The sequence below is a fragment of the Panthera tigris genome, chromosome A3, assembly GCF_018350195.1.
Source record: "Panthera tigris isolate Pti1 chromosome A3, P.tigris_Pti1_mat1.1, whole genome shotgun sequence".
Taxonomy (NCBI): Eukaryota; Metazoa; Chordata; class Mammalia; order Carnivora; family Felidae; genus Panthera; species Panthera tigris.
The window spans coordinates 730117-756124 of NC_056662.1; the positions used below are offsets into that span (position 1 = coordinate 730117).

General features: G+C 60.2%; 1 protein-coding gene across 2 annotated transcripts; it reads left to right on the forward strand.

Moving 5' to 3' along the window:
- The first annotated feature begins 12763 nt into the window (after window positions 1–12763).
- EEF1A2 (eukaryotic translation elongation factor 1 alpha 2) lies at window positions 12764–25400 on the forward strand. Of its 2 annotated transcripts, none has more exons than XM_042979939.1 (8): window positions 12764–12862; window positions 17643–17864; window positions 19530–19709; window positions 20125–20421; window positions 21883–22033; window positions 23416–23672; window positions 24336–24570; window positions 25193–25400. In XM_042979939.1, exons 2-8 carry the CDS (start codon window positions 17721–17723, stop codon window positions 25318–25320), a joined length of 1392 nt encoding a protein of 463 aa, XP_042835873.1. In that variant the 5' UTR covers window positions 12764–12862; window positions 17643–17720; the 3' UTR covers window positions 25321–25400. The 2 variants fall into 2 exon arrangements, with proteins under 2 accessions (XP_042835873.1, XP_042835872.1); XM_042979938.1 differs by lacking the exon at window positions 12764–12862 and adding an exon at window positions 16218–16321.
- The last annotated feature ends 608 nt before the right edge of the window (window positions 25401–26008 follow it).

Below are 26008 nucleotides of genomic sequence, written 5' to 3' on the forward strand. Positions count from 1 at the left end.
GGAGATCTCATAATGCCTCTGCCAGGCCCTCCCCATCTTCAGACCCCGGCAAGGACCCCTCCAGGATTCCTGGACCTCAGTCCAGCTTCTCACCCAGCAGACAGGAAGTCAAGGCCTCAGGAGGGGAGGGACCTGGCAGCCCCTGGATGTGACCCTTTATCTGGCTGGGTGGGGGGTCGAGGCTTCGGACATTCTGACCAGGACCTGGCTTGGGCAGCGGTGTGGCCCAGGGCCCTGTAAGAGGAGCTCAGTCTGGGTAATGCCCACTCCTTCTCCACCTTCACCCTCTCTTCCCCGTGGGTGAGTCCCCTGCTGGCAGTTCCGGGGGGGGGGGCTCTCACGCAGGGGGTCAACCAGGCCACACGCATGGAGGAGACAGCCTGGCCCCCGCCAGCTTGCTCTCATTTCACCACAACCCCAAGCCGCCTTCACAGCCGACGACCTTCCCCTCTCGTCGACTCCCACTGTCTCCAGTTTCCTGTCCCTGCGTCAGGCTGATTCTGGATCACAAACTAGGTGTGACTTGGTGCGAATCACATTTAATTGTTAAAGGACATTTGTCATCCTCTACCTCACCCTCACACTCACCACACCTCGAGCCCCTCCGTCAGGTTAGTGGGTCAGTGGCTGTCTGGGGTTCGTGCTGGGGTGCCGCCATGGGCTTCAGTGCCAGCCCCTGATGCTGGCCTGGAATGGGCCAGGCCCATGTGCACCCCCCAACTCACGGGGTGCCTGTGCCTTTGCCTGACTCTTCCTCCCCTGAGAAGCACCGGACCCCCCTCCCAAGCTAGGGGCAGCTCCTAGGAGGCTTGAAGCATGACTGGATTTGGCGTTTTGTGGTCCACAAAGGTGGCTGGGGTGGCTGGGTGCCAGCTCTGTGCTGGGTGCTGTGGGGGAAACCGAGGCCAATAGCACCTGCACTCTCTGCACAGTAAAGACACAGAAAGCGAGGGAGGGATGCTGGGGAGGGGTTTCTCATGTCCCCAAGAACACAGAGATGGGCCTGACTCAGACCTTGCACCATTCTGGTACTCAGTACGTGGGTTTGTTGAATATCTAGTATGAGCAAATGGCTGAGCCGGACAGGAGTGGAAAGGCCAGTCCAGAGTGCAGGGGGACCCAATGCGGTAAGGGAAGACAGCAGAGGGGGTGTCAGGTTTAAGCTGAGATCTGAGGAAGGTGGAGATGGGGGGAGGGACCAGCAGGGACACCCTGAGACCCAGCTCTCAGTGCTGCCGGGCAAGAGCAGGGAGGCTGGTAGACCCTGGGATGGGGAGGGTCCAGGCCGGCCCACTGGGGCCACCGAGGGTCACTCGTAAGGCAGATTGGTCAGTGTACTGACCAGGAGGGAGGAACATTCTAGTAAGACCCACAGACCTGTGGTCTGTGGCTGAGTGTGTGACTGTCTTGTGGTATGTCTCACACACGCCTCCAACAGGACTGTGGTTTCAGGGCTTGAGGACCTTGGACAGCGCTTATGGCCAGAAAATGGGGTCGGGGCTTGGAGGTCAGGCCACAGTCTCTGAAGCAGTGGGGTGTCTGCTCTGAATCCTGGGCATGGTGGTCACTCAAAAGGGGCGCAGCTGGGGTTGGGGGGATGGCAAAAGCTGATGCTACTCTGGGGGGCCTGGGTGGGTCAAAGAGAGTGTCCTGGGGGTGGGGAGACACCAGTGTGAGCAGGAGGAGGACAGGCTGGGATCCCTGGGGCAGACCCATCCTGTGGGGGGGGAGGGGGTCTGAGCAGAGACAGCTGGGATTGGGGGCCACCTGGAAGGATGGGGCCAGCTTGGGGCTCCCAGGGACAGAAGGGCTGCCCAGCCTCTGCTGGGAGGGGCTTGGTGCTGGAGGCCAGTGTTGACGTCGCTTTCCCGGCTGAGGCTCGTCTGTCTGTTCTTCCAGAGAGTACTGGAAGCCTACTTTGTGCCCGGCAGTGCAAGGCCTGTGTGTGCAGAGCTGGATGAGTGGGAGCCCCTGCTCTCCCAGGGCTCAGTCCCAGGCTCAGTCCCCAGAGCTTGAGAACGTGCTGTCACAGCCCCCGGGGCAGGGAGGTACACGGGCCCTGGACCCAGAACCCCTCGCACACTGGGCTCAAGGTGCGTGGAGGTTGAAGCTATGTCCTGCCTCCTGGTGGGGAGCAGCGGCCGAGGCGTCCTTCTGCCTCCCCCCAAGTGGGCACACCAGGCACGGCCCTGCAGGCTGGGCAGTCCTGCCCTGAGGCCTCAAAGCTCCTCCTTCAGCTGTGCTCACAACGGTGAGGGCCCTGACGCAGCTGCTCCCCAGGGACCCAGGCCTGTGCCTCTTGGGGGCTTCTCGGGTCTTCTTAGGCCCGGGCATCTGGGGCAGAGGGTTCTGGGAGAAGTGTAGGGGGGCCAGGCAGTTGGGGTCCTGACCCCCCTCCTGCAGAACCTCCAACCCCAGGCACGGCTGCCTCCATCGCATGGACAGAAGCTTCAGACTCTCACAGGAGAGACCCGGAGTGGTCAGGCCGGCCTCTGTGGCTTGGAGCTGTGACTTCTTGACATTTTGTCCCTCTTTCACATGTGAGCGCCGGTTCTGTGACTTTTCTATGACTTGGTGCTTTTCACTTCAATTTGACTAGATTTGCTTCCGTTCACACTGACCCTCTAGCCCCAGCCAGCCAGGCCCTTCCCCAGGCCACATGACGCCCCACCCTGGCTGGGTGCAGACATGTGCTGGGTGTGGATGCCAGGCAGAGCATGTGAGCCCCCCTCCAGGGCTGAGGGCAAAGCCAGCCATGCCCAAGAGTCACTTACCTCAGGGTCGGGGACCCTGTCTGGGGGCCCGGGCAGGCGGGGCACTTGGCCGCCACCTGGCTGTGGTCACCTCCCCTCTGGGGCCCCCCCTTGTAGAAGTGTCATAGGCCAGGCTCTTGGGAACAGAAGCGAGATGGAGACTGAGAGGCAGGGCGCATGTTGGGTGGGGGGCCGCGGGGCCAGTGGGGGTCCTTGGCGTGAGAAGCGACGGTCAGGGGTAACCTGCATTGGCCCCCACCCCACTCAGACCAGCCTGGGGAGGAGTCCTGAGGTGAGGCGGCTCTGTGGCCTGTGACCGAGGCCAGCCCTGCGGGAGCTGTCAGCAGGGACTGTGTGCTGACCACCCCAGCCGCGCAGCGAGGCCTTCCCTGGAGGAGTGCGTCTCCCGTCTCCCCAGGCCACCCTCCAGCTGTCCACTGGGCCAGCTGACACATCCCCAGCCTCATCGGCATCTTCAAGAACAGAAAATCTGAAAGGAGGCGGTTTTTTTTTTTTCTTTAAAGTGTAAACAGAAAAGCTACATTTACTGAGCCAGGAGGGTGGAGGCTCTGCCAGTCCCCCCACTTACTAAGTGTCAGGGACCCAGAAGGGGGCTTGTGGGACAACCTGGTTACAGTGGGGACCCATCGCCACTGGTGCATCCCCAGCCCGTGTGCGGACTGCGTGGCATGGCCTGAGAGGGGCGATGCTCCTGTCTGGTGTCCACTGAGGCACCGAGAGGAGGAGTCAGGGCCGCTGTCCTGCCGGCCGGCCCCCAGGTGTGGCTCCAACATGGGGGGGTGCGTCCCCAGCTCTGGGGCCATGAGGCCTGGGGTAGAATCTGCCTCCACCTGCTGCTGGCAACAGGACCCCACCCAGCCCCACCTCAGTATCTGGGCCGGGCGGCCCGAGCTTGGACAGGTCAGTCCTTCCCTTCCGCTGGCTCTGCAGGGAGTGTGGCCATGTGCCTGGAGGGTGATCGCGTGCTCAGGGTGCACAGGGCTGGGTTCTGTGTCGGGAAACACCCGAGCCTCCAGCCACTGGGGAAACGGTGACAGAATAATCACTCAGTGGGGCAGAGATGTGCGTGCTGCCTCGGGCTGGTCGCACAAGGTGGGCGGATATCTCTGCTGAACACCAAGTGGCCGGCCCTCTCGCGGCCACAGGCTCCCGCAGGGTGGCAGGGAAAGGCTCAGGCCCCGGGGGTTGCCGGGACTGGGGCTCGAGTCCCAACTGTGTCACAGCCGTGTGACATCTGGAGCCTCCACTCCCTTCTGGGGAGATGAGAGGTCCGGGTAACGACCGTGCGGTCCTAACAGGTGTTCTGTGGAGACGGGCTGGGAGAGGCAAGGCTCACAGCAGCCCCTCACAGCCGGGCACTGTGGCTGTGAGAGTCTGTGGATTGTCACCCTGGCCGCAGGTGTTTGCCCTGAGGTAAGACCTGTGCCGAAGCCAGAGGCCAGGGCTGGGGCCCTCAGGGCTCAGCCTACTCCTGGGGAATGAGGGTCCCCCCGGGAGCACAGCAGCCCAGCCCCAGCCCCTGGTGCCCCAGGCAGCAGCTTCTGCAGGCTTCTCCGGCACACGCACTGGCACCTCTGTAGGTGGAGTCACCATTTGCAGAAGAAAATAAAACAGCTGACTGATATTTGGTGAACGATGTGGGGGCACTTTGTGTGGCCGGACGATGTCCTCGGGGGCCACAAGCCCCACCGCTGTTCCCGTTTTCCTGCCTGTAAGATGTAAACGCTTAGACCAGCACTGAGCACGTAGTGGTGAAAGTTAGACATGATCTTTATTAACAGTGCTTTTCACTGCTGGGAATAGCCTAATTTGTTTACTTGTTGGTTAAACAAAATCTACAGGAAGAGAGTTTGTGTCCGTCGTGCGCCCAATGGCTAAGAAAGAATCGGCCATGTAGTAGACATTCAATAGATACAGTTGATGAAAGGATGAATTGAGTAATGAAAGACATTACAGATTTCGGGCGTGAAGGGGTGAGGAGGTCAACAAATGTTCTCCCCAGAATGCGACTATACACCTGGGAAAACTGTCAGAAACAACCGTTTTAGTGCTCAAGGCACACAACAAACTGAAAAGAGTTCATTCATCAAGAATTCTGAGTTTCAGGACAAAACCCAAAATTACTTGGCATGAAAGCCCCAGGAAAATCTCAACTGGTGTGGGAAACAATAAACAGGCCTGGGAGGCCCAGATGCTGGATGATCGGACTCAGGCTCGAAAGCACCTGTTACCAGCAACTGGGAGCATTCATACCGTGTGCTGCGGACCCAGCATCCGTCCGTGACGACAGCTCGGAAACGAGGATCAGAAAGGTTTTCAATCTAATACAGAGCACTGGCGAAGAACTCATGCCAAGCACGTTCAGCATTGCACACGTTGGAGAAGGTCTGCACCCCCCGTCCAGGACTGGGATGAGGCAAGGACGTCCACTCTCGCTACAACTCCTCCACACCTCCTGGGAGTCTTGGCCGGTACGCTAGGCGAGGAAAAGAAACACAAAGCGTATGGGTTGAGACTGAGAAATACAACTATCCCTGCTCACCGACAACATGATGCTCTGTGGTCACGGAAAGTACGCCAAGCGGATAGAGCAAACGTGACCGGCACGAGGCGGGGTCAGCCATATTGTGACACGCTGGCAATTTACAACTGGAAGCAGACTTTTTTTTATTTTTATTTTTTTAAAGTTTATTAACCCATTTTGAGAGAGAGAGAGAGCGCGCGCGTGTGTGTGAGTGGCGGAGGGGCAGAGAGAGGGAGAGAGAATCCCAAGCAGGCTCCACGCTCTCAGGGCAGAGCCTGATGCGGGGCTCAATCCCATGACCCTAGGATCATGACCTGGGCCAAAATCAGGAGCCTGACACTCAAACGACTGAGCCATCCAGGCACCCCTAAAACATACCATTTTTAATAGTTACCCTCTGTCCGTGAAGCACTTAAGTATAAACCTAGCAAGACGTGTGTGCCCAAAGTGAAATGCCAAAGGAAGATGTCAAGCCAGACCTAAGTAAACGGAGACTCAACACAGCGAAGACCAGCTTCCTCCGAACTGATACACAGACCTAGGGCCGTGCAAGTGAAAACAGACAAGCAGGTCCTAGAGTTGGTGTGAAAAGACAAATAAGCTACACTAACCGCAACATGTTTGAAGCCTAAGAACAAGGAAAGATCGCGGTACCCAGATCCTTTCATGGGGGGTAAGTTCTAAGTTCCCAGAACACGGACGTCACCGTTTTAGAGCGCGCATTTTCGCACGTTCGCAATGTAGTGCAGCCATCACCTCTGTCTAGTTCCAAAGCATTTTCATCTCCCCAAAAGGAAACCTTGTGCCCAGCAAGCAGTCCCTCCCCCAGCCCCGGGAACCACCAATCTGTGTCTGTCTCCGTGGAATCAGTGTCTGGCTTCTTTCCCTCAGCCTAGTGCTGTCCAGGTTCATCCACACTGCAGCACGGATCAGTACTTTCTTCTTCTCAAAACAACGTCTATTGTGGTAAAATACGCTAACAACATTTACCACCTCAGCCATTTTCAGTGTGCGGTTCAGTGGCGTTAGATGTGCTCCCGATGTTGTGCGGCCTCAGAGCCACCTGCATCCGCGGTGGATTCATCCGCTGAAGCTGCGACTCTGTCCCCACTGACCCCCGTCCCGTGTCCTGTCTCCCGGCGGCCACCTCTCGGCCCTTTGTCCCTGGGACTTTGGTGTCAGCATCTCCTGTCTGGCTGTGACGGGGGCTCCCTCCCGTCTTTATTTCCTCTGGTTTAACTTGTTCTCCTCCTCCTAGTTCCCTAAGTCTGAACGTTACATTGTCGACACGAGACCGTTCTTGTGTTTTCACGTGTGTTTATCGCCATAAACGTCCTCCTTCCGGTATTTTAGCCGAGTCTCTTATGTTCTGATACCTTATGTTTTCCTTTTCTCTCCTCTCCGAGTATCCTAGCGGTTTCTTCTTCCAGAGTGTGTTGTTTAGTTTCTACAAACCTGTAGATTTTCTACTTCATCCTATTGTGATTCAAGGAGATATTTTGTGGATCTATCTTTTAAAATCCAGCAAGATGCAGCCTGGGACCTGTCGTCGGCTCTCTGCTGGAGACCGCCCCGTGTCCTGCTGATGCGTGCTCTGTGTGTGTGTCTTAGACCTGCTTGGTTCATCATGTTAAGTCCTGTTTCCTTACCTTCCATCTGATTGTTTGGTCATTATGGACAGTGGGGTACCGATGTCTCCAACAATTGTTGTAGGAATGCCTGTTTCTCCCTTCAGTTATGTCAGTTTGGGTTCATGTGTTTTGATGATCTGTTATATAGGTTCACAGTGCCTAATAATGTTCAGTATCTTTTCGTGTGCCCATCGACCATCTGCAGATCTCCTTTGGATAAATGTATATTCATATACTTGCCCATTTTTTAAAAGTTTATTTATTTATTTTTGAGAGAGAGGGAGAGAGAGAGAGACAGAATATGAGCAGGAGAGGGGCAGAGAGAGAGGGAGACACGGAATCCGAAGCAGGCTCCAGGCTCTGAGCTGTCAGCACGGAGCCCGACGCGGGGCTCGAACTCAACAACCATGAGATCGTGACCTGAGCTGAAGACGGACACTTGACCGACTGAGCCACCCAGGTGCCCCTCCCCCTGCCACCCATTTTTAAATTGAGTTGTAAGAGTTCCTTATATATTCCGCACACTGGACCCTTATCCAACATGATCTGTAAATATTTTCTCCCATTCTGTAGGTTGCATTTTCACCGTCTTAATAGTGTCCTTTTTTTGCACAGAAGCTAAACGTTTTCAAGTCCGGTTTACTTATTGTTTCTTTTGTTGCCCATGTATTTGGTGCCACATCTTAGAAACCACTGCCAAATCCAAGGTCATGAAGATTTACACCTGTGTTTTCTTCTAACAGTTGTATAGTTTTATCGGGCTTTTGATCCATTTTGAATTAATTTTTGTATATGGCACGAGGTAGGGGTCCAAATTCATTCTTTCGTGTGTATTTATCCAGTTATCACAGTGCTACTTGTTGAAGAGACCATGCTTTCCACATGCTGCCTGAGTCTGGCAGTTGCTATAAGACTATAGTAATCAGGTCAGCATGGCCTTGGCAAAGACACGGACATAAATCACTGTGACAGAAGAGCGTCCGGAAACAGCCCTCCCACACACATGCCCAACGGTGTTTTGAGAAGATGTGAAAGCAATTCGACAGAGAAAGTATAATTTTTTCAATAGGCGGTACTGGGAGAACTGTACATCCTTATGCAAGAAAAGTAACACGACCTAAATCCCACACCTTCTATAAAAGTTAACTCAAAAACAGGTAATGTCTCCAGGTGGGACACATAGAACTTCACGGCTTTGGAGGAAAGTATGGGAGAAAATCTTTGTGATCTGGGGTTAGCCAATGTCAAAAGCATGAAAAGCATGATCCGTGTAAGAAAAACGTTGACGAACTGGACTTTATCAAAATAGAAAATTTTGTGCTGTGGATACAAGTACAAAAAGAGAAGCCACCGGTGGGGAGGAAATATTTGCAAATCAAATATCTAACAAAGATTTAAAAAAATTCTTTTAACATTTATTTATTGCTGAGCGACAGAGCATGAGCTCTGGGGAGGGGCAGAGAGAGGGAGACACTGAATCTGAAGCAGGCTCCGGGCTCTGGGCTGACAGCTCAGATCCTGTAACGGGGCTCGAACCCACACACCATGAGATCACGACCTGAGCCGAAGTTGGACACTTAACCGACTGAGCCCCCCAGGCGCCCCTAGTTTGGCAGTTTCTTAACAGGTTAAACAGACACCTGTCACACGACCCAGCAGCCCCTACTCCTGGCATTTGCCCGAGAGGAACCCAGATGTGTTCACACAAAAACTTGCGTGCAAATGTCGACGGCAGCTTTATTCATGACTGCCCCAACTGGAGACAACTCAAATGTGATTCAGGGGAGAAGCGGGTAGATAACTTGTGTTTTCGCTGTATATGGAATATTATCCATCGATAAAAAGGAACAAAAGGTTGCGACACAGCGGCCTGGATGAATCTCCAAGGTGTTATGCTAAGGGAAAGAAACCCACCCCAAAAGGGACATGGTGTAAGCTTCCGTTCACATGACGCTCCCAAGACGACGCCACAGTAATGGAGAACAGCTCAGCGGCCGCCGGGGCAAGAGGACCATCTAAGCATAAAGCGGGAGCGTGGAGGAGAGTTTTGGGGATGGGACAGTCTGTGTCCTGATCAACGTGGCTACAGTCATCTGTGCGTGTGCTAACATTCATCCAACTGTGTATTCCCCAGAGAGTCCCTTTTCTGTGTGACAACTTAAAAGATAAAAACAAAAAATAATTCAAAAAGGACAGCCACCATAGTAAAAATGGATTCAGGTAAGAATCATCAATGAGTGTTGGGTTGAAAGAGGATATCGATGAGGAACAGGATATCTACAGAATCCAAGGTGCATCCTCATTAATTAGCTCATACTTACGAGGGGAAAATAAAACTTTGCTACAGGCAAAGCTAGTGGCCACCACCGTCACTGGGTCGTCGGGGGTGACGTCCCCGTCAGGGAACTAACTGACGTGAGGCACCTCCCCTTCGGATGCGTTGGGGGAATACGTGTTGCTCGGCGGGGATTCCCACCAGAAAAATAAAACTTGAACTCATTTGTGCAGAAACATCAGAAGCTCCAGAAGACGGAACTCTTCAAAGCAACTGGCCTCAACTCTTAAAAAATGTGTGTCATAAAAGACACAAATGGCAGAGGAACTATTTCCAATTAGAGGAGATCGGGACATGTGACTTGGGAAACCAGCATTTGGTCCCAGACCGGGAAAAGCTGCCGGGGTGGCTGGCGCCATCGGAACAGGGCTTGTAGACTGAAGTGTTGTGCCAATTGGAAGGACGCAGTTGAGTGCTGAGGGCAACGATTTACACAGCCCCTTCGCAAGTGGCTTGAAAAAAAGAATATGCGTAGACACACACACGGAGAATTGCATAGACGCACACAGAGAGGATTGCATGGACACACACACAGAATTGCATGGACACACACAGAGAATGAGAACGCAGATGGGCAGGCATTGACAATAGGGTGCCGGCGAAGGGCGCCCGACGCTGGGGGCACCTACTCTTGCAACATTTCTCTAAGTTTGCAATGATTTCAGAATAAAAAATGTACATGTGTGGAATCTACTGCTTCCGGCCACGGTGAAGTGGCAGGTGGCAGGCCAGCCCTGTGTCCATGAGGAAGCGTGGAGCTAGACCCAATTGCGGCAGCCGCCCCAGGCGGTGGGGGGCCCAGGGAGTAGGGCTGCGGGTGGAGGGAGGTGGGTTCAGCGGACCCACACTCGCAGGGTCATCCAAGTGGGCTCAGGCTGAGGCTGGGGCGCAGGCCGGCTGAAGCGCGGGGAGCGGCTCGGGTCTGTGCCTTCTGGCTGGGGGAGCCTGGGGGGCTCACGGAGAGCAGACACTACGGTCTGTGTCCTAGTGTACTAGTTATCTATTGCTGCATAACAAACGATCACAGGTTAGTGGCTTTACAAAACATGTGTTTATTGTGCACACCCACCTCCCTGGGTCAGGAGTCCAGGCACGGCTTACTGGGTCCTCTGCTCAGGGCTTCAGAAGGGTGCCACAAAGCCATCAGTTTCCTTACGAAGCTCACGGTCCTCTTCTAAGGTCACATGGCTGCTTTCTTTGGCTGGACAGCTGGAGGCCACTCACAGCTCTTAGGGGTTCCTTGACCTGTGGCCCCTTACAGGCCTTCTCGTATCTTGGTAGTTCTCTTATTCAAGGCCAGGAGGAGAATCCCTCGTTCCTGTCTGTCTGCCGAGACAGGGTCTTAAATAACGTAGGCCAAGTAAGGGAGTTATAGCTCACCCCCTCTGTCATGTTCTGTTGGCTGGATGCAAGCCACAGGCTCTTTCTGCCCTCAAGGGGAAGAAGTTACTCCAGGGCATGAATCCTGGGGAGGGGGGGTGAGTTGAGATCAGAGCCAGAATATCAGCAGACATCCAATGCTGGGCACCACTGGTATCTGGACCTGGCTGGGGTGGAGAGACCTTCTGACTTATTTCTTTAAGAGATAAGACTACAGGGGCACCGGGCTGGCTCAGTCAGAGGAGCACACAACTCTTGATCTCATGGTCATGAGTTTGGGCCCTATGTTGGGGGTAGAGATTACTTAAATAAATAAAATTAAAAAAAAAAATAGAGAGATGGGGTGCCTGGGTGGCTCAGTTAACTTTGGCTCAGGTCATGATCTCACGGTTTGTGGGTTCGAGCCCCGTGTCAGGCTCTGTGCTGAGAGCTCAGAGCCCGGAGCCTGCTTTGGATTCCATGTCTCCCTCTCTCTCTGCCCCTCCCCCACTCACACTCTTTCTCTCTCCAAAATAAATAAACATTGAGAGAGAGAGAGAGAGAGAAGAGTACCCACCTACAGTAATGTCTACTCTAGGACCATCTAAGAAAAGTTAAAGCTGAGCCTCATGAAAGGCTGGGGGACCAAGACTGAAAGTTGAATCTTATCAATCTGAGGGAAGTTATGTTGGGTGTTCCACAAATCAACACCAAAAAGCATGAAAACAAGCCCATACAGGCCCAGCGATTGAATGGCCACTAAAATAAGAACCCACAGTCTCCAGAGGAAGATAACAGAATCCAGAGTCTTTACAGAACGTTCAGTATTCAACCAAAAATTACTAGATGTGCAAAGAAATAGGAGAATTTCCTCATACCAGCAAGGAAAAAAGCCAGCGAGCAATCAATTTTCTCTCAGCGGTGAATTTATCCTTCAGTGCCTGCCCTATGGAACGATCTGCTCACCGTAAAGCAGAAATGCTTCAAGTAATTCTGTCCGTCATCACAGAGCAGGTTTTGAAGCAGGAGTTTAGAGCCAAGAGGCGGTGAACAGATGACGGCGCACACCTGTGGCTCCGAACCCCATCCCCGCGGTGTCCTCGCACAAGTTCACACACAGCGGCACACGGCAACCTTATCGTAGAGCGACACTGAACGCGGAACCCCGTACGGCAGTGAGAAGAAACAACTACCGTGTAGACCGTGTATGTGAAGTCTGAGAGTAGACAGCATGATGCACGGTCTAGGAAGTCAGGACAGTGGTCACCTCTGAGGGCACGAGGGAGTGTTCTGTTTCTTGATCTGGGTGGCCAGGTACATTTGTCATTTGTGCACTTTTCTCTAAGTATTTCCAAGGACAGTCCCCGCACCCACCCCCCAACCTTTTCTCTAACCAAGGACCAGCTTCCTCAGTCTTGCCAGTAGGGAGGGGGTCTCCCCTGGGGCAGGGGAGGCTCTGGACCTCCACCATTGATGGAGGCCGCCAACAGCCTCCTGCGCCAGTCACCCTAAGACACCCACGAGGCCTCCTGCTCTGGAGGCAGGTTATTCCCAATTGCCCTGCCGAGGGTTTGCTCTACCTACGAGGTGAAAACATGGGCCCAGAGTTGCTAAGGAGCCTCAGGATCCCCAGGGTTGTCTGCCTGGAGACACTCCTCCTTGAACTGAGCACTGTGGCCTCTCCCTGCAGCACCTGAGGAGTGGGCAGTGGGTCTGTAGACCCTCCCCAGGGGCTCCCTCCGTCTCTGGGCCCCACCATAGGGGAGGCCCCTTCTTGGCCAGAGAGGCTGACCCATCCCCTGGGCTCTCCAGTGGCCCCCCAGCCTGCCATGGACCACATGGGGGGGGCTGGGCCCCCCCCCCTCCTGGTGCTAAGCTGGAGCCCCGGACTCTGGGGGGCTCAGAGGGCAAAGCTCGCCAGACCCCTTCCCTGGTGGTGGCGCTGGGCTTGGGCAGGGCAGGGGTGGAGCTCTGGTGGCGGCAGGAAGCTGCCCTCCCAAGCACTGATGACACTAACCCAGGCTCTGGGTGGAGCGCTGCTCCTTTGCCATGGCAACAGCGCCCCGCTGTGTTGCTGGGGGACCAGCGGCCCCAAGTGCTGGTGGCTGGTGGCGGTAGGGCAGTCCCCTGCCGCTGACCTTCCCTTCCCTGAGGGGCTGCGTCCCCCTCCTCGGGGCTTCCCACCCTCCAGGCACGCTGGGTTTCTTAAGGTGGACCGTTTGGGGGCCTAGATTGTCTAGTAAGTCACGCCCCGCACCCCGTTCCACTCGGCCCAGGGACCGATCACAGGGCTGGACGTTCGGTGGGGCCCCTGCCTAGCCTTGGGTCTACTTGGGGCGCAAGCGGCCGGCCCGCCACCCCCCCTCCAGCCCCGCCCCAGCCCTGCCACCAGGCGGCTCGGCCCCCAGGCCCCGCCCGCCGCCCCCTCTGGCCCCTACTTCTCTGATTTGGGGCCACGATCTCGCTTTTCCGTGGGGAGTTCAGCAGCCGACAGTTCCTCCTCCATGGACACCACCTAATGTGCGGACTCATGGGCAGCTCAGTTCCCTGGTTGTCCAGCCTGGGGAGCTGGGGGAGGGAGGACCTTGACCCCAAGGCCGTCCAGGGTCCTGCTGCCCAGGGAGGCTGGGAGATGAGATGTGACTGACCCCGCACGTGAGGGTGAACACCGGAAGTCCTGGGGACAGACAGGAGCCTGTGGCCCGAGGCCAGGAGTTGAGGTCATGCTGAGACACCCCAAGGCTGGAGGGTGTGCTCAGCCCTGACCCCCATCCTGCCCCCAAGTCACTGCCCGGGCAGCAGCTCCCAGGGTGACCACTGGCCTTGGCTCCGCAGGAAGGCACATGCCCAGCTGGTCAGTTATGCATTCGCAGGTTATTATTAACCCAGCAGTGACATCACCAGCAGCCAATAGGAGGAGGGTTTATTTCCAGGCTGACAGCTTGATAACGGTTAATTTTAGCTGGGTCTTCTTTCCACGGGCTCATGAAACCTCAGCCCGTCAAAGTGGGGGCTGCCTGTGTCTCCCCAAACAGCTTCCCGCTGGGGGTAGCTGGGGGCCACCGGAGGGGACAGAAGGTGTGCCGTGAGGCGGTGGCCCCTTCTTTGCTCCCCCTCCCCCGCCCTAACCACCCCCTTGGCTGCTCTGGGGGCCGTTGTGACTAGAGGCTCGGATTTGGGAGGGGGGGTTGGGGGGAGTTGGAGGGGGAGGCGTGGCAAGCCTGACCTGGGAGGAGGGGAGGAGCGCAAGCGGGAACCGGCTGGCCTCTGTCCAGGAGTGACACTGGCCGGACTCAGGCCTTCCAAGCTGCCGGCAGGTTCCGCTCTCCTTGCTGTGTGACCTTGGGTACTGTGGCTTGTCTGTCTGTGCCCAGCTGACTCTTGGTCAGTGGGTGCCCTGCCGCCTGGTAGGCCCACCCAGCACTTGATGAACTCACAAGGCCTGGAGACGGGTTATTTAGTATTTGGTGTTCGGTTCTGTTCAGTGACCTGTAGTTATTAAATGCTATGCGACGGCGAGGAGGTGTTAGTTAGTTTGGGGACTCTGCAGTCGTACGGGCTTGTTCAGCACTGTCGGTGTCTCATTATGCAGTCTCACCGTCCAAGAGAGCTTGAGTGTCGCCACCTCGCCCAGCCTCCCAGGGCCCTGCAGGCTGCCCCGCTGCAGGTGCACGGGGCGCATCCTGGGGACCCAGAGGCACCTTGGAGAAACCACCTGAGACCCCTCGGGGTCAGCGTGTAGGGCCTTCAGGGAGGATGCTGCATCCCACCGGCAGCGGCTACTCCCCTGAGCAGCACCTCCCGGCACCGGCCTGCCCCTGGCAGGGGTGTCCCAATGTGATTCTGTCCCCACCAGGCTGACGGCTGTGGGTAAGCCCAGAGTAGGTGCGCAGTCCAGACCTGTTGACGGGGAGCGGTCTGCAGGCAGCCCGGGGTCCTGGGCGCTGGTGGTCCCTCTGGGGGAATGGGGGTGGGCGTCTCCAGGGGCCTGGGCCTCCCTCAGCCTTGGTTTGGCCCATCCCAGCTTCAGCCAATCCCGATGTCTCCCCAGACCCTTGCTAACCTTCAGGCGGGAGGGATGCATTAAATATAGAGGGCAGCTGGGGGTGGGGGGGTGGGGTGGGTCTCCGTTTCTTGCCAGGAGTTTATTTTTAATTCCTGGCTCCTGCGTGATAGTATCAGCAGCACTTGGAGGTGCCCAGAGTCATCTGTGAGCCCCTCCCTGCCTGAAAGGGCCAGGAGTCCGTCTGTCTGTGGGGCAGGGCCCCCCGTCCTCACAGCCCAATGGGACAGCCTGTCCCTCCCTCAGAGACCTCTCCCTGAGCAGGGGAGACCTGCTTGCCCTCCCCCCCCCCACTGTGCTGGGCCCCTTTACCCCCCCCCCGACCTCTGAGGGTCCCATCTCAGAGGGCTCTCTCAGCCACTGCCCCCGTGCAAGGAGCTGGGCACCAAGCCTCTGCTCTCACCCACTCAACACACATTTCTAAAGACCCTGCAGTCACTAAGAAGAATAAGACAGGAGCGGTGGCCGGACGATGGCAGACGAGGCCACGGGGAGAGGTGCCAACGGCGGAGAGGCCTGTACGCTTGGTTTTCACACAACACATCGCTTCCCCGTCCCTCCCCTGAAAACCCATTTTGGCCATTGCCCTGGTCTGCCCAGGACCCTCAGAGGTCCCCCATCTGTGGCCTGGGACTCTGCTTCCCTGGGGGCTCCTGCCTGTCGTGCACACCAGGGCAGCCCAGGAGGCACCGGTGGGCTCTGGGAACAGACCTGGAGTGCTCCCTGCGTGGAGAGAGGCCCAGGGTGTTAAACAGTCCTTTCCAGAAGCCTCGCAGGGACGGTGGTGGAGGTGGATCGCCTCAGGCCTCAGGTCACTCTGCCGAACTGAGGGGACCCTGGACACAGCATTTTCAGTCTGTCCCATGGGGCCGGACTGGGGGCACGCCAGGGTGAGGCCACGTGGCAGACACCCGGGCACAGGGGCCTGGAAGCAAGCAGACTCCAGGGTCTCGGGGGAAGGACCCATTCCGCAGAGGCCACACTGAGGAGGCAGAACGGAGGCTTGTTAGTTCCGCGGGCACCAACCACGTGGAGGGCCAGGCCAGGCCTCAGTCCCTGACCTCAGTCCCCTGACCTCAGTCCCTGACCTCAGTCCCTGCCCCCTCCTGGCAGAGGCCTTACCTGCTGCTACCCTGGCCCCACCTGTGTTTTCCGGTACCTGGGGCTGACCCCTGGCCGGAGACCTCCCTCGGCATCTGCAGTGCCGTCTCGCTCTCTCCAGGAGCGCCAGAGCCTGGCCACTCGGGCTCTGCTTCATCTGCCCTCCATCTCTGGCTGTTTCTCTCCCGTCGCCTCCCTCCTCTCCGTCTCCCTCCCCCTGCCCCCCTCTCTTCTCTCCGCGCCTCCCTGCCTGCACTCCCTCCGGGTGCGTCCGCGCCTTTGTCGCTCGCTCCCTCGCCGCATCTTTCTGTCGCGTCCCTGCTGCGCCCGCGCGCGTCCGCCGTCCCCGCATCCCCGCATCCCTCGCGTCCCCGCCCCGGCCCCGCCCGCCCCCCTCCCCCGCCGGTACCGCATTGCCGTACTGCAGGGGCGCGGTGCATTGCGCCCGCTCCGTCAATAGGTGGACCCCCTCCCGGAGAGATAAAACCGCCGCGCCGGCGCTGCTAGTCCCTCTGGCTGAGATCTCGGCTCTGGGTAAGGACGCTCGGCCTCCGGGTCTCCGGCTCCATCCCCAGCTTTCCGCAGAGGGCCCTCTCTCGGGGGACCGGACCTGGAGGCAGAGAGGGGCCAGGGAGGCGCCTGGCCAGGCTGCGCTGCTCGCCCCGGGCTTCGGCCAGCCATCCCACGCGCCCGGACCGGCACCAGGGTTCGGTCCCCTCGGGCGACAGGGGCTGGGGTGGGGGCACCGCGGTGGCGCTTGTTTAGCCGGTGGCGGCGGCGGGGGAGCGGTCTTCTGGGCGGTGGCGATCGCCCTGCTGCCGTGACCTTGGAACCGGCTGGGGCCCTGCGGGGTTGGGGCAGGGTCGTCCTTGCTGGGGGCTGCTGGAGACGCCCGCGGAGGGGGAGGCAGTGAGAGCCCGGAGGCACTCACCACCCTGCCCCCACCGGGTGGGCCTAGGGGTGTCCGCTTGGTGTCTGCACCCTAGGGTGCACCGTTTCCCTCCCCCAGGCACCTGTCCCCTGCCGGGCTGCCCAGATTTCTTCACTGACCTCCAGGGTGGGGCAGGGGCTGTGACCTGGGTTCTGACCAGAGGGAGAGGGGGAGGGGGTGCCCCCCTGCCCCCACCAGGCTGCAGGCATCTCTGTCTGGCTCTTGCTGAGCTTGGCTGCGGGGCCAGATTCTTCTCTCCTCTTTCAGAGCCGGCACCCCACTCCCTTGCCCTACTGTCTGCCCCCTGCCCGGGTCCGGGGAGGGCCCAAGCTATTCTAGGCCCCCTGTCTGGGCACCACCGCCTTGTCGGAGCTCTGGCCCAGCCTGTCTCCCCTGGTGCCAGCCTGCCTGGCAGGGATGAGGGGAAGATGGCTCCCTCTCTGCTGGAGGAGAGGAGTGGGGAGCACTGACCGTCTCTCCACCAGGCGACAGCTACGCTGGTGGGGGTGGGGCACAGCAGTGGGCCCGGGACTCCTGGTAGGGGAGAAGCATCAGGGACAGAGCCCCGGAGAGCGGGGCAGGGTGACTCATCACCGGGCTCCTGGCTGGTCATGGGGCTCGCCCAGCTTGGCGCTCCTCCCCCCCCTTCGGGGGGGTTAGCCTCCTTCATGGGGGTGCCCTGTGGGCACAGCACCCCGATATTTACTGCAGATTGGACTGCTGGGGCTTGCCACTTGACCCGAAAGGGCCAGGCCCAGGCTGGGGGGTGGTCTTCCCTCCCTACTAAATGTGGGAATGCGGCCCCTGCCTCGGGGCCAGGTGCGTGGGCAGGGGTGGGGGTGTGCTGGCAACCTGTGCAGGGCAGTGTCTCTGCTGGCCTCCGTCTGAGGCTCTCCGTGGCCTGTCCCCCACCCCACCCCACAGAATCACTGCCCGACAGCCCCCTCATCCTGAGCCACAGCGCTCCAGCTCGGTCCGGCCCCTCCCCCCACCCCGGGCAGAATGGGCAAGGAGAAGACCCACATCAACATCGTGGTCATAGGCCACGTGGACTCCGGCAAGTCCACCACGACGGGCCACCTCATCTACAAGTGCGGAGGCATCGACAAGAGGACCATCGAGAAGTTTGAGAAGGAGGCAGCGGAGGTGAGCCTGGGGGCCCCTGTCTTTTTCGCCACACCGAGGGGACAGCTTCCCGCCTTGGAGGCCGGGCTGGCGCGTCCCTGACTCCAGGCACAGCGGATCTCCTCCAGGGCACGAGGGCGTGAGCCCTAAAGGAAGCCGCGTGGGGGACAAATATCTGAGAGAGTCCAGGTGGAGTGGCACGGGGGGGGGGGGGGAGGTGGGGCTGCCTCCTTCTGAGGATGTGCTTGGTGTTGGCGGGGGAGGGGTGGCCCGCTGGCTCTGCCCCTGGGGCAGGGGAGGTGGCCTGGACGCAGCATTTCTGCTGCCCCCCTGCCACAGCAGGCTCCGGAACTCTCTGCCACACCGGACTTGAGAACCTGGAACGGGTGGGGTTCCCGTGTCCCCGGGGCCGAGTGCTGGGGCTGCAGGCACTGCTGCCCTCACTTGTCCCGGGGCTGGGCCACGACTCAGGGTGGCTATTAATAGCTCACTGATGGGCACCCGGCCCCAGCCCGTCAGCTCCACTTTCTCATGCTGGGCTGGGGAGGGCTGCTTGTCCAGGGCGGCACTCTTTGGGGGGGGGGTCCTGGTTGCCTGGTGAGGATGAGAGGGGCCCCGGTGACTGAGCTTTCTCTCAAGTGGCAGAGACCCCCGAGTGGGAAGTGGTCACGGAGTGGGGGTCTGCTCTTTGCGATCCCCGCCCCCACCCCCGGGCTCTGGGAGAAGCCCCCGTGTGGGGGGCTGTAAGGGTCCTCTCCTGGATGACAGAGGGGTGGGGGCCAGGGCCCAGGAGGAGTCAGTTGCTGGCCTGGGCTGACCTCGCTCGGAGTGTGTGTGTGTGTGGGGGGGTGCGGGCCGCCTCCCTCCGCGCCTGGGCCCAAACGCTGCGTCACTCCCTCCTTCCCTGCGGGTTTGGCGCTGGGGGGAGGCCGTGGGTGTTCGCAGGATGTCTGATTCGGGTCTAGCTGGGTCCCATCTGGGTCCTGGCAGGGCGGCCCTCCTGGCCGGGCAGCCTCACATCAGCCCAGCTGGGCGGCAGTAACCACAGCTCTGGGCCCGGCACGGGGGCCTCGCTGGGCTGGGCACAGGTGTTTGCAGGTGGGGCGAGGAAGGGGAGGAGGGGCCTCAGAGCTACTAGGAAGCCTTGGCTGTCTGTAGAAAGAGCTGGAAAGCCCGGCCCTGCCATGCGACCTCATCCGATTTCCTTTTTATTTTTTGTCTTAAAAAAAATCACAGAGGGATTTTGGGCTTGACACCTCGACAGTGGTGTTGCAGGCCTGTGGCTGACGCAGCGATCTGCGCCTGCGGGTGCGGCTGTGGGTGCGGGGGTCGCCAGCTTCAGATAAAGGGGAGCCCCCAGCCAGGGGAGGGGTTTAAATCGCCTGGGGGCTTCTCCGCAGGCCTGACTCCCAGGCCCTTGCGCCACCTACTGGTGGACATTCAGATGGCAAGCATCGAGGTGGCAAAGGCCAGACCTGGGGACACAGGATGGCAGGGCTGAGGTCGAGGTGTCCCTCAGAGGTCCTTGCATCTGACTCCCTCACTCCGGAGATGGGATCGGGGTCCTGGGGTTCCAGTGGGGAGCGAGGGAGGCTGTCACCCAGGTCTCTCCGCTGTGACATGCTGCCGTGGTCCAGGGGCTGAGTCCCAAGCCCCTCCCTGAACCATCCCCCCCGCTCCCCCCAGATGGGGAAGGGCTCCTTCAAGTACGCCTGGGTGCTGGACAAACTGAAGGCGGAGCGGGAGCGCGGCATCACCATCGACATCTCCCTCTGGAAGTTCGAGACCACCAAGTACTACATCACCATCATCGATGCCCCCGGCCACCGCGACTTCATCAAGAACATGATCACTGGCACGTCCCAGGTGGGCAGGGCTGCAGGGGGCCGAGGGGGCACCCGTACAGTACACACCTGGGGGCCCGGGAGCCTTGAGGGGTAGCTGGGTTTCCTCTGCTCCCTTGCCAGGGCACAAGGAGAGAGAGGGAGAGGAGAGGGAGAGAGAGATAACCTCATCACACCCGGACAGAGTCCCCCACAGAGCTGACTAAGGGCCCCATCATCTCAGCTAGGCAGAGGTGCCCACGAGGACCGCTGGCCACTGTCAGGGCCGCCTCTGCAGACAGACAGACCCGGACACTGTCAGGCCATTCACACGGACGGACGAGCCCCTGCTGCTGCCCCTAAGGCCCAGACCCCGAGGGCCCGTCCCGGGGCACCTGTCTGGCGGGGCCCGGTGCGAGGCGGGGCCCGGGGCTCACCGCGCCTGACCTGCCCGGCAGGCGGACTGCGCGGTGCTCATAGTGGCTGCAGGAGTGGGCGAGTTCGAGGCGGGCATCTCCAAGAACGGGCAGACCCGTGAGCACGCGCTGCTGGCCTACACGCTGGGCGTGAAGCAGCTCATCGTGGGGGTCAACAAGATGGACTCCACGGAGCCCGCCTACAGCGAGAAGCGCTACGACGAGATTGTCAAGGAGGTCAGCGCCTACATCAAGAAGATCGGCTACAACCCCGCCACTGTGCCCTTCGTGCCCATCTCCGGCTGGCACGGCGACAACATGCTGGAGCCCTCCCCCAATGTGAGTTGCCCGGGGCTGGGCGGGGGGGACGGGGCCGCTCGGAACCCTGCCCGGGAGCCCAGGGCCCTGGGTCAGAAGGCCTGTCCGTAGGCTCCCCTCAGCCCCGCTGTGTTCCCTTAACCTGCATGACCCTGGGCACCTGGCCCCGTGGGTGTCTGCCCGGTGGGCCGCCGCCTCCTCGGGGCCTAGGCGCTGTGCCCATGAGGCCAGCAGAGGCCCCTTCTCTGGCCAGGGGTACCGGCTCTGGGCAGGCAGTGTGGGAGCAGCGGCCGCCACGGCCTAGGCCCAAGCGCTCTGTCGCAGGAGGCTCTGCCCTTATGGGGTTGGTTGTCGTCTCCCCGGGGTGTGGAGCGGGCTGGGCTCTGGGAAGGGCCGAGGCCCGGCTCTCCGCTGGCCAGCTGGGAAGTTTCTGGCTCCCGCAGCCGGCATCTCAGGGACTCTGACTCAGCGGGAGGTGACGAGGTGGGGCCCGAAGTGGTTTTCAGGACGTGAGAACAAGGGCCTGGACGCGGTGAAGGCAGAGGACGGCGCTGGCCTAGAAGGGTGGCCATTTGGTCCAGCCAGTGCTGCAGCCACCCACACTGAGCTGGGCGGGCGTGGAGGGGGCCCTGGGCCGAAGCCGGGGACCCTGCCCCCGTCCCGCTAGGCTGCATGCTCGCATGTGGTGGGTCCCGCATGGGATGTCACCGAGCAACCAGTGAGCCGCCACTCCCCACCCTCCTGGCAGGGCCGACAGAACACCCTAGCCCTGAACTTCCCGCTCCTGACCTGCTGCTCAGGGAGCCGTCTGTTGATCTGTGGTGCCGGGAGGACACAGCCCCTGGGAGTGGACTGGGCAGCACTTCCGGCCCCCTCCCCTTCTCCCTGCCTGTGGCCAGTGGGTCGGGGGGCTCCAGGCAGGAGAAGCCCTGGGCCATGCCGGGTCAGCCGTGCCTGGAGACAGGTGGCATAGCGGTTGGGGGCCGAGGCTGGACCCTCTGCCTCTAGCCTGGCCGCTGGCCGGACTCTGGCCGCTCCCGCTCCGGTGCCGGCCCTGCCCAGGGATCTGAGGGCTGCCAGAAAGAGGGGCTGAGCTGGGCTGGGCTCCATGTTGGACGCTTATTCAGGGGTGCCAGAACCCGCCTCCGTCTGAGTGCGGTGTGAGCGGTCTGGGCTGGGGAAGGGGCCCCGCTGTTTTTTCGCCAGACCTGCTTTCCCAAGGCTTCTGTGATGTTGGGAGTGTGGCCTGGGGCTGGGGAGGGTGCAAGGCTGCGCAGCGTCTCGATGGCATGAACAGGCTTCGGGTGAACCGTTGGCCATTAGGTAGCGGCGAGTCCCGTGCTCCCCTGCTCCCCAGGCCCTCTCAGGTCACATGCCTCCACCGGGATTTCTGGAAAGTCCTGGGGAGGCCCTGGGGCTGTGGGGCAGGGCGGGGCAGGTGGAGGCGGTCTCTGCCTCCAACGACACCTTCTTCCTGTCCAGATGCCGTGGTTCAAGGGCTGGAAAGTGGAGCGTAAGGAGGGGAACGCCAGCGGCGTGTCCCTGCTGGAGGCCCTGGACACCATCCTGCCCCCTACACGCCCCACAGATAAGCCCCTGCGCCTGCCACTGCAGGACGTGTACAAGATTGGCGGTGAGTGACGGTTCAGTGCTTGACACACGCTGCTCCACCTCAGGCAGCTGGCCCAGCCCACCCTGGCCGGGTCTACCCCTCACACCCAGCTCCTGAGACCAGGGCCCCTGACAAGGAGGGTTGGAGGCCAAGTTATCTGCCTGTCCCTCAGTGCTGCACACTTTCTGGGGGCCGTCCATCCACCTGTCCATCTCCCACCCATGCTCCATCCATCCATCCATCCATCCATCCATCCATCCACCATCCATCCATCCAACCCATCCATCCACCCCATCTATCCATCCATCTGTCCATCCACACGTCCATCCATATGTCCATCCACCACCCATCAATCCACACATCCATCCATCCATCCATCCATCCATCCATCCATCCATCCATCCATCCACCTGTCCATCCACCATCCATCCATCATTCATTCATCCATCCATCCATTCATCTCTATCCAGACGACTGTTTACCCCACACATTCATCTGTCCATCCATCCATCTACCCAACCATCTGCCTATCTGTCCATCCAGACATCCACCCACCCCTCCCATCCATCTATCCATTTATCTGCCCATCCATCCATCCATCCACACACCTACCCACCCTTACCCGTTCATCCATCTGTCCAGGGTCTTTCTCTCTTCAAGTAAGCACTGAGCCCTGTGCCAGGAGTTGGTGGCATAAGGGTAACTCACATGTCCCCTTCCCCCATGACCGTCCCAGTCCTGTGGGAGACATGACCTACCCCAGGCATGAGAAATGCTATTCGTGAGATGACAGAGAAACCACAAGCAAACATGAGGCCCACAAGGAGCACCGTGGAGACCCCCAGCCAGGGGGCTCGTGCAGAACGGGGGTGTCACACTCACCTCGCACAGAAAACAGCCCCCAGCCTCAATGTCTGTCATACCACAGCCAGGGGTATGGGAGTAGGGTCTCCCTGCACGCACGCTGGGGGACCCCGCATAGCCACTGAGCAGGCACACAGGCGTCAGCGGATCCATGAGAAGCGCTGGTGCCACAGTGTCCCTCTGGGGGTGGCTCCCCGAGACAGGCAGGCAGTCCTGGGTGGATGACCTTGACCCGTGCTGCTGCTGCTGCCTCGCCAGGAGGGGCCTCAGAGAAGGGAGGGGTCCCCACAGTACCGCCCCCGGTCGAGACGGGCCTCCCTCTGCCCATGCTCCCCCCGCCCAACTTTGCTCCTGCCCAGCACGACTAGGGGTTCTTTCTTGTTCAGTCCTCTCTGTTCCCGACAGAACAGGCCAGGGGAGCCTCCACTTCCGTCTGAACCTCAGTGTCTGCCTTGTCTGGGGTCTCCCCAGTCTCTGCACTCTGCCCATGTGGCCACACCTCTCCCCCACCCCTCACAGCCCTCTTTCCCTCCACCCAGGCATTGGCACCGTGCCCGTGGGCCGAGTGGAGACGGGCATCCTTCGGCCGGGCATGGTGGTGACCTTTGCACCCGTCAACATCACCACGGAGGTGAAGTCCGTGGAAATGCACCACGAGGCCCTGAGCGAGGCCCTGCCTGGCGACAACGTTGGCTTCAACGTGAAGAACGTGTCGGTCAAGGACATCCGCCGAGGCAACGTGTGTGGGGACAGCAAGTCCGACCCACCCCAGGAGGCTGCCCAGTTCACTTCCCAGGTGCGTGGCTGCAGAGGCCGGTGTGGCCCGTTCCCTCAAGGGTGGTGGGGCTGTCATCGCACGGTGCTGGGCGCCCCTTAGCCTGGCGCCTGGGAAAACGTAGACCCCCGCTTTACAAACGAGGCCACCCAGGCCTGGAGAGGCTGGATCAGGGCTGAGGACACTCACGGGAAGAGCGGACACCGGAGGCGCCCGGCCTCTGAACCTCACGGAGGTCCCGCTTGAGTCCTCAACATGTTTTTAGTAGTTTATTGCCGGAGACATCTCTACATTTTTCTTTTCTTCTCTTCTCGACATTTTCACGGCACCCTCTTGATCACCTCTTCGTGTGACAACAGGTGTAAAAATTGGCTTCCTTGACATATAACCGAAGTGTAATAACTGAGGTCCGCTTTTCTCATCCCCCTGCCTCAGCTCTGGCCGGTGCAGACAGTATGAGTCCTGCCCAGTGGCCCTTCATGCAGTGCACTTGCTGGCTGTTTCTCTCCTGTGGTTTGCCAAATGCTTGATGAGGACCCTGGGGTCCATGTCAGGGGTGTGGGTCCCTGACCTTTCCCCACGGCCAGCACCTGGGCCCCTGGGCCTAAAGCTTCTCTCCGATGCCGTCTCACCCCCTCTGGGCACGCCTCACGGCCTTGTGCCCTTGTGCACCTCTTCCTCCAGGTTATCATCCTGAACCACCCAGGGCAGATCAGTGCCGGCTACTCACCGGTCATCGACTGCCACACGGCACACATCGCCTGCAAGTTTGCCGAGCTGAAGGAGAAGATTGACCGGCGCTCGGGCAAGAAGCTGGAGGACAACCCCAAAGCCCTGAAGTCCGGTGACGCAGCCATCGTGGAGATGGTCCCTGGGAAGCCCATGTGTGTGGAGAGCTTCTCACAGTACCCACCTCTCGGTGAGCTGGGCAGGTGGTGGAGGGAGGTGCGGCCTGGGTGGGGCTGGTCCGGGCTGCCAGAGGACCACTTCCGGGTGGGGGGTTTGGCAGGGGGGGGGTCCTTCAGTTTGCCCCGCTTAGAGTTTAGCAGGAGACCTGCGGCCTCCATCCCATGCATGAAGCAGCCCTGCCGGCCAGCTCTGGGATGGTGTCCTCCTCTGTAGATGAAGGCCCCGGGCCCCATAGCCAGTCTAGTGGCAGCATTAGGGCTGACTGCCGGAGCTGGACAGCAGCTGGCTGGCCGCACACACGTCCCTGGGATAACCCACCGGCCTCTATGCGAGAGCTGCCTTGTGCAGGCTGCCGGCCAGCTTCGTCGTAGCTGTGCCTCGCCAGGCGCGCTCCAAGAGCGTCCGCGCGTCCTGGGACCCCCACACGCCCGGGGCGGGTCCTGCAGTCGTTCCTGCCACCCGAGAACCTGATAGCGCTAGCGTCCCACACTCCTCGGGCCGTGGCCGCACCGCGCCACCCTCAGCCCCGCTGGGCAGGTAGCAGCGGGCGCGAGTGCGCCTGCGCCCGGCGTGTCCCGGCCGGGGCGGGGCCAGGCCGGCCCTCGCCCACCCCTCACGCCCTCTCCCCGCAGGCCGCTTCGCCGTGCGCGACATGCGGCAGACGGTGGCCGTGGGCGTCATCAAGAACGTGGAAAAGAAGAGCGGCGGCGCCGGCAAGGTCACCAAGTCCGCGCAGAAGGCTCAGAAGGCGGGCAAGTGAAGCACGGGCGCCCGCGGCGCGACCCTCCCCGGCGGCGCCGCGTACCGGCCCCGCCCTCGGCCCCGCCCCCGGCCCCGCCCCCGGCCCGGCGCCCCGCCCCCCCGCCAGGCGCATGTCTGCACCTCCGCTTGTAAGAGGCTCTCGGTCAGCGACTGGATGCTCGCCATCAAGGTCCAGTGGAAGTTCTTTAAGAGGAAAAGCGCCCCCGCCGCCCCCGCTTCCGCGCCCAGACTTCGCCGCGCTCAGTGCCCGTTTTACCAATAAACTGAGCGACCCCAGAGCCGTGTGCGCCTGCTTCTGGGTGGGGTGGGGTGGGCGGGGGCCGCCCGGGGGCCGCCCGGGGGCCGCCCTGCGCTCACCCTGCGCTCTCTCCTAGCCCCTTCCTTCCGGCCCAGATGGCCTCCCGCGTTTACCCAGGGTGGGTGGTGGGGCGGGGGTCCCCACACACGCTGTGGCCCAGTACTGGAGGCCCGATCCGCAGTGCAGCTGGTCTGGCTGGCTACGGAGGGGGGCGAGTTTTGGAATGCCCTCCTGGGGGCATCCAGCACAATCAGTCACTTCGGATCCACAGAAGGGGGCTGACTGTTTTGAGGGTCTCTGAGAGCTGAGGGCTCCTCCCCCACCAGTGATTGTCAGGCACACTGGCCCCCGCGTCTCACTCCCCTCCCCAGCCAGTCACCTGTGGCTG

What these genes read in the sequence shown, in the direction of transcription:
- EEF1A2 (XM_042979939.1), top strand. Translation starts at nt 17,721, where the DNA reads ATGGGCAAGGAGAAGACCCACATCAACATCGTGGTCATAGGCCACGTG. An exon ending in TGATCACTGGCACGTCCCAG is followed by an intron (nt 19,710 to 20,124) that starts GTGGGCAGGGCT and finishes CCTGCCCGGCAG; the next exon opens with GCGGACTGCGCGGTGCTCAT. An exon ending in CTCACAGTACCCACCTCTCG is followed by an intron (nt 24,571 to 25,192) that starts GTGAGCTGGGCA and finishes CTCTCCCCGCAG; the next exon opens with GCCGCTTCGCCGTGCGCGAC.